This window comes from Symsagittifera roscoffensis, chromosome 10, assembly GCF_963678635.1.
Source record: "Symsagittifera roscoffensis chromosome 10, txSymRosc1.1, whole genome shotgun sequence".
In the NCBI taxonomy this organism is placed as follows: domain Eukaryota; kingdom Metazoa; phylum Xenacoelomorpha; order Acoela; family Convolutidae; genus Symsagittifera; species Symsagittifera roscoffensis.
Genome location: NC_087071.1, coordinates 44,880,009 through 44,888,105, shown reverse-complemented (window position 1 = coordinate 44,888,105; position 8,097 = coordinate 44,880,009). Strand labels below are relative to the sequence as shown.

General features: G+C 32.4%; 1 protein-coding gene across 1 annotated transcript; it reads right to left on the bottom strand.

Annotated features, from left to right (window-relative positions):
- Nucleotides 1-200: 200 nt before the first annotated feature.
- Nucleotides 201-1,767, bottom strand: LOC134855426 (carbohydrate sulfotransferase 1-like). Its single transcript, XM_063871953.1, has one exon. The coding sequence runs from the start codon at nt 1,495-1,497 to the stop codon at nt 316-318; it is 1,182 nt and encodes a 393-aa protein (XP_063728023.1). The 5' UTR covers nt 1,498-1,767; the 3' UTR covers nt 201-315.
- Between the last annotated feature and the right edge of the window lie 6,330 nt (nt 1,768-8,097).

The window sequence follows — 8,097 nt, the reverse complement described above, 5'->3', positions numbered from 1 at the left end:
CGTACAACAGTTCAGGCCTCTCAAACTCTTATAGGCATTGTATATAACCAACCACTTGACCATACTGCTGCCACCAAAGTCGTTCAATAGTTTAGTATTGGAGTTTGGTGGTTTTTAACTAATTTGTGAAATGTATGTCTCAACTTACATAACAATAAAAAGTGCAAAAAATCAAAACGACAAAAAGCAATAACCTGATCTAAAAATTACTACTAAGATGGATCAAACAATCAGACTTGTTGAAAAAAGTAACACAAAAAAAAACATTCATGATTGTCAAGATTAAGACAGAACGTATTAAATCGAATACCAAATCTAACTGATATGTTGTGTGTCTAGTGCATAGCCAACCAACGGCCATTTATATCCGACATAATTCATAACATTCTGACATACTGGACTATCTTCGATTAGAGTTCTCTCATTAAAACTCAGTTCTTTTTTCCATTTATCCACTTCTTGTGAAATATTTCGATTTGTGAGCATGAAGTTTTTAAATAATTTTGACTCTGTTTGCGTTAATTCTTGAATTACACTTCTGATTTTTGGCGTTGTTTTGATGTTCAAAAACAATTGAAACAAATGGTTCACTTTTTTCAGAGGGTTTTGAGCAAATTCTTCATACACGAATTCGTAATAACGTGTGAACAAGTAAACGTCCTTTTCTGAGATTCGTTGAATGAATTCCAAATTACTCGCTGGCCATTCACAGACCCAACGCGGGCCCGCGTTTCGTTTCAAACGAAGTCGCGAATTATGAACTGCTCTCGGATCCCGAAGTAAGTGAACAAACTTCAGGTCGGCCACTTCTTCGGTTGTCGGCCAAAGTGATTCCAAACTATGAATTCGAATAGTTTTCAGCACCAAATAAGTTGAATTTTTGCATCTCGATTCTTCAAGTTCGATTAAAGAATTGTATTTCAAGTATGCATCCCAATTATGTTGAAACAAAGATTGATGAAGCATATCCGAATATTCTTTGGTCAAACGTTGTCGCTTCAAACTTTCGACGAAAGTTCTGTTGAAAATAGTTTCATTCAATTTGCACTCCAAAATTTTCTTAGTCCATTCTTTTTGAATTTTGAAGAAATCTTTTTTCTTCAATGTGGCATAAGTAACAGGCCCGTTATCTTCCATAAACCGCTGGATTAGTCTGTAAGGCTCGTAAATATAAAAACTATTTTCGATCGAACTTAAAATTTTCCCCAAAAGTGTAGAACCCGATCGCATGTAAGATAAAATTATTATCTTAGTTTGCCCTGAAGTTTTTTCAAGCTCGCCGTGGTCATGAAATTTTTCAGCCTCGACTATGTCATATTCGTTGAAAGAACCCAAGCTAAACAGTTGTCGCTTTGGTGGTTCGACTTGGGTAAATTTCTGGAAGTTGGATTCAGGATTTGAACTTGATCTGAGGTAAACGAAATAGCCAGTAATGAAGAAACAAATAGAAATATAAAATCGGAAATAAAAGTTTCTTCTTCTGTTCCGCGACAACATTTTTCAATGTTGTTTGTAATAATTATTTATTCAAAAAATAAAATTAACTTTATACAACCAAAATTGTGACTCCAAATTATTTTTTCAAATGAATTTCCAAACAGAAAGCTGTGAATTAAAACCAATAAGTTCTGTTTTTTTTAATCAGAAGTTTCTACTTATTAAGCAATACAAGTATACTTTTATTTGAACGCAGTTTCGCAATTTGACAGAAATAAAATGAACTAAACCTTCATTTGAACTTGGTTAGGTAACTACGACTTTGACATGTAATCACATTCACAAACAAAATTGCGACAGTTTAAAACAACTAAACAATTTGATCATAATCCAAACTTCGTCTAAATGTGGTCTAAATATTGTTTATTGTTTACCTTAGGTGGAACAAAACAAAAATTATCCAACTTGTATTGTTTCGTGGCTAACTTTCATTGAATGGCAAATCAGATTGAAAGCGATGAAAACAACACGAAAGAATCATAAAAGTTCAATGAAAGTATAAACAATATGAAAGTATATTTTCCATATACTTTTTTGACATGAAAAATTAAGCTCCCCTAATGATAAAATAAATTTCTATTTGACTAGAAAACGTTAAATTTGATCAAACAAAATTATCGAGTTTGTTATTTTTAGCGAGTTCAACTTTTAAAAAAGTTTTTTTTTTGCATTGACAATGTGTAATTTTTTTAAATTTCAGAAACATTTAAAAACACAAAAAATGTGTTTTTGTTTCTTTTGTTTTTAACAGCGTGTTTTTCCTTAGTAACTATAAAACTATTAAGCATATTGTTTGTTTTTTTTCTGGCAAAACTGCTTTGGAGGAGAAATAGCTTAAGTGTTGACAGGATACTAATTAATAATTAATTTATTAGCCTTGTAACAGATGTTTTTAGCTTGAATCAACCTTCATTTCAGAACTTGAGGAACTGATTGTAAAGAAAAAACTCCAGCTTGATTTGTCAGAATAGGCAATTTTTCATAGTTTTATAATTAGTTCTGATATTTATTGAGAAAACATTTCATTTTCAAGTGTTATCATAAATAGTGGGCTATGTAAAAGTGTATAAAAATTTTCCCCTCGTCGGGGGTTTTAACCCCCTGATCGGCAAACGGGCCCTTTTTGATACTAAATTACATCTTCATCTACCGCTTAGGCACAAAAACATTTTGAAGGTGCCTCTGGCGCAAATGTTTCCTAATTTTGAGGCCGGAGAGCACTCCGAGAAAAGGCGCTAATATATGAGTTCTGGTAAACAGTTTGGTCCCCTCGAATAATCAACCTTTTTGCCCTATTGTTACAGGGGTGGGTCTAGGATTTTCTCCAGGTGGTGGACCCGGATTTTCAAAAAACTTTGGAAATTTTGACGACCTTTTTTTAGGTCGACCAAATTGATTTTCCGAGCTCTCCTAAGCACTAAAAAGCCGCAGGCAAATTTTTGAATAAAGCCATTTTCGTGCACTTTTTGGAAAGTTTTGACAAAAAAAGCGTTTTTTTTTGGCGCGCGCTCCCCCTCAAAGTTAGTATATATTGGCGCCAAAGGCGCCCTTAGAAAAATTTTAGGATCAGTCGGCCAAAAATTGATTTCCTAAAAAGTACCAAAGGGAGGACCCTTTGGGTCGGCAGGGGTCAAACCCCTGAGAAAGAAAGGGCGTCCTCCCCCCCCCCCTAAATCCACCCCTGTATTATTCGTTTCTGTATTTTTCTTTTTTTGCAAGCTTGATGTAATTTTTGACTTATTATGCATAGTTTTTGCTTTATTTGCATTCAATTTGAAAAAAAAATGTATCCAAATATTTGCGTTATGTCATGTTATCAATTTGATCCTAATATTTATATTCAGATTATTTTGGATAGTGAAACAGTTGATGTCGATAGTATACCACTACCATCCATTTTGATGTCTTGTTTTTTCCCTCGGAGACGTCTAAAAAACATATTTTTGACCAAGGTTGGAAACAACCTATTAAAATTATTTGAAAGAAAAACAATTTTTTGCTCAGAATCTGAATCAAAGCGAGGTCAAACTGTGCACGGGAAAGACGCACGTTTTGGTGTCTATAGGTCACTGAAATCCTGAGAAAAGTCTTTAACCTGTGGATGTAGGTGGATTCCGCAAAAAGTAAGCCGACTCCGCAAAGGTAAAATGAATGCGCAAAATTTGTAAGCAGAATCAGCAATTGTTAGTTGATTCCGCAAATTGTAAATATTTTCCCCATTTTTTTTAAACCAGAACTTTCGCGAGAATTTAAAAGCTAGAGCTAGAATTAGTAGAGCAAATGCGGACTATAAAAGCAAAGACTGAACCCAGAAACAAATCTTAAATCATTGAACAAGACTGCTCGTATCAGGGCGAAGCCCTGAATGTTCCGACTGCCTTTTAAGGTCTATGGAGCATTAATAACATGAAAAATTTTAATGTAATAGAAAAAATAAAATAAAAAATTTTGAAAAAATTTGAGATTTTATGTAAAAACATCCCCCCACATGTCATATTAAGTACAAAGTGATAGATTTTGCGCCTATTAACAAATCAATTATGGCATAAAAGCATCCTTGAACCTGTTTGGAACAATTTCTAAGACGGATTAAATCTCGCTTACGCGTTAATAGCGCAAAATTTATCGCGCGTTAATTGTCCCAAATTGGCTAAAATGGCAGTCTTTAAACCCCCATAACTTTATGAAAAATGATCACAGGAAAAATATCTTTTCAAATTCAAGCTCAGGACAACAATAGCTTTCGAATGATATAAAAAATTCCGTCAAAAATGGCTAGTTAAAAAGTCGAAATTTGTCTGAAGAAAAAAAACCCACCCCGAGCACAAATATTCCGTTTTTTTTCGTATCGAAAGTCGGAACAATAACTAAAACTGTGGGTGTACCCTTTAGTAGTTGGAATGAATTTCCCCAGCAAGCTGTTTTTGTGATCATTATTTGGAACCACATCACAACACATCAATGATATATTTAAACAAATTCTGAGAATTGGTGGTTTCTGGTTCAACAATGCATAAATAAAAATTTATTTGGGATTATACATGTAACTTTAAAACTAGTTGTTTAGGTCATCAGTATTTGAAATGCGGGGATGAGAGTAACTTCAAATCATGGGGGAATGTACTTCAGTGCTTTCAGTGTTAGAGATTGGAAAGATTGAGAAGAAACGGAGACTTTGACTGTTGATTTGAAATTGTTATCAGGATTTGAGATCAAACAGTAACGTGAGAGAGGTAAGTGAGATTGAATTGTTGCAGTAATTGACATTGATCTCGCTGGTGACCCACAAGCTTAATTAAAATTTTAATTTATTCAGAGGCGTAACTATTTGTTTGAAGAAAAAATGCGGATTCCGGTAAAATTTCGCGGATTCCATTTACAGTTGCGAACTCCACATTAAAGCTTTTTTTCTTAACATATATTAGTACTTGTGTGTGGGTTCCACAAACTGCTCCGAATCTAACAAAATTTGTTGTTAATTCTGGAAAAGTGGCTGCTTCTGTAGCAACTTTGAGCAACACAACAATTAACATCCACAACAACAACTAATAACAAAGAACTTTACTAAAAATGTTGCGGATTCCTCTGCAAATCTGTTTTTTTTGTCTGTTTCGGAATCCGTTTACAATTCACAAAATGCAGAGTTTGGCCTCGTAATGATAACGGCTAATAAGTCTGCAAAACTTGTTTCCATACTCCGGTTAGCCTCTAGAACTTTCTGTATTATTTTTGATTGTTACATAACATATTTTCAGGGTAATTACAAAAAGAGTTATTGTTAGATCAGCTATTTTAGCTGAACATCTTTTGAAGTCTCTCATTTATACTGCCTTTTTTACGGTCTTATCAACACTTTTCCATAAGTTTTTATCATGACTGGTGCAATATAGGCGTCTAATATAAAGGAGTGAATCAATTTTAATCTTTTCCGATTAGGAAACCTATTTTCAATCTCTCTTCTATTGCAAAAAAAACATGTTCGAGATTTTCAAAATATTTTATGAAGTTTAATTCTTTTTCCATTCATTCGTTGTAGATGCGAAAACGTTTTGTGAATGTTGAATTTATAGCCCACATTTCTCATCAGCTGCCTACAGTTTTCATTTCGTTCGATTTCCATTCTGTCAAAGTAGTTCAGTTCTCTTTTCCATTTGTAAGCAACAAACAAAATATTTCTGCTTGACACGCCGTAATCATTCTTGCTTGATTGGTTCAAACTGAAAACTCCTCTTCGAGGACTTTTGGTTAGACCCTCAATTAATGAATTGAGATCGAAATCCTCGCGAACTCTCAGAAATTTCCTGAGATCAGTTTCCACTTTTCGTTTCAAAAATCCTTTTTTTTTTCAATTTAAATAATTGTATGACTGGCATTTTTGTGATGGCGACACAAAAAAATTTTCAAGTAATTTTGAAAATTTGGCCCAAATTTTTTTTGTTTTTTTTCAACCGCAAATCGAATTTCGTACGCAAACAAACATTTTTCGCAATTTTTTTTGCATGCAAAATTTAATATTTTGTGTGCATAACGTAGTCCTGGATACGATAAAATTGGTTTTTATTTTCTTTTCACCTAAAAATTTTTTCAAAAACGCTGAAAATTCCTATTTCTTTTGTATGGAGTAGTGTTAATATATGTCTTGATCAATGTTTGATAAATTGAAAATTCAAAAATTTAAAATAGACATCATTAAAAAATTTTGCCAAAAAATAAAAGTTTGTTACTTTTGTTATATCAATTGTGAAAGACAGCAAAAGTCAGGTCGTTTTCTATGCATTGTAAATGCAAGACCGTCCAACCTTATCAACACTTCTCCATAAGTTTTTATTATGCCCGGGTTGACCAAAACTTCTTATCATACAATTTCCATATATGAGAAACTTCTTGTCATACAATTTCATACAATTCCATACGTACAGAAAATTGTATGAAAACACTATGATAAGCTTTTTTCCATATATGAAAATTGTATGATAGGTGTTTTCCCATAAACCAAAAATTTTGATTTTTTCTTTCTAAAATTAGTTTCTGAAAAATTTTCGGTTGTAGTTGCAACCCAACACAAGTGACAAAGACCTTGGTTATTCAAAAGACCAAAGGTTGGACGGTCTTGCATTTACAATGCATAGAAAACGACCTGCATTTGGCTTTCTTTCACAATTGATATAACAAAAGTAACAAATTTTTATTTTTTGGCAAAATTTTTTAATGATGATTATATTAAATTTTTGAATTTTCAAATTATCTGACATTGATCAAGGCGTACATTAACACCCCATACAAAAGAAAGAGGAATTTTCAGCGTTTTTGAAAAAAAAAATAAGTGAAAAGAAAATAAAAGCCAATTTTATCGTATCCAGGACTACGTTATGCACACAAAATATTAAATTTTGCATGCAAAATTTTTTTTTCGAAAAATGTTTGTTTGCGTACGAAAATCGATTTGCGGTTGAAAGAAACAAGTTCTCTTTTCCATTTGTAAGCAACAAACAAAATATTTCTGCTTGACACGCCGTAATCATTCTTGCTTGATTGGTTCAAACTGAAAACTCCTCTTCGAGGACTTTTGGTTAGACCCTCAATTAATGAATTGAGATCGAAATCCTCGCGAACTCTCAGAAATTTCCTGAGATCAGTTTCCACTTTTCGTTTCAAAAATCGTTTTTTTTTTCAATTTAAATAATTGTATGACTGGCATTTTTGTGATGGCGACACAAAAAAATTTTCAAGTAATTTTGAAAATTTGGCCCAAATTTTTTTTTTTGTTTTTTTTTCAACCGCAAATCGAATTTCGTACGCAAACAAACATTTTTCGCAATTTTTTTTGCATGCAAAATTTAATATTTTGTGTGCATAACGTAGTCCTGGATACGATAAAATTGGTTTTTATTTTCTTTTCACCTAAAATTTTTTTCAAAAACGCTGAAAATTCTTATTTCTTTTGTATGGAGTAGTGTTAATATATGTCTTGATCAATGTTTGATAAATTGAAAATTCAAAAATTTAAAATAGACATCATTAAAAAATTTTGCCAAAAAATAAAAGTTTGTTACTTTTGTTATATCAATTGTGAAAGACAGCAAAAGTCAGGTCGTTTTCTATGCATTGTAAATGCAAGACCGTCCAACCTTATCAACACTTCTCCATAACTTTTTATTATGCCCGGGTTGACCAAAACTTCTTATCATAGAATTTCCATATATGAGAAACTTCTTGTCATACAATTTCATACAATTCCATACGTACAGAAAATTGTATGAAAACTCTATGATAAGCATTTTTCCATATATGAAAATTGTATGATAGGTGTTTTCCCATAAACCAAAAATTTTGATTTTTTCTTTCTAAAATTAGTTTCTGAAAAATTTTCGGTTGTAGTTGCAACCCAACACAAGTGACAAAGACCTTGGTTATTCAAAAGACCAAAGGTTGGACGGTCTTGCATTTACAATGCATAGAAAACGACCTGCATTTGGCTGTCTTTCACAATTGATATAACAAAAGTAACAAACTTTTATTTTTTGGCAAAATTTTTTAATGATGATTATATTAAATTTTTGAATTTTCAAATTATCTGACATTGATCAAGGCGTACATTAA

Coding starts and splice junctions, on each gene's coding strand:
- LOC134855426 (XM_063871953.1), bottom strand. CDS start 1,497: ATGTTGTCGCGGAACAGAAGAAGAAACTTTTATTTCCGATTTTATATT.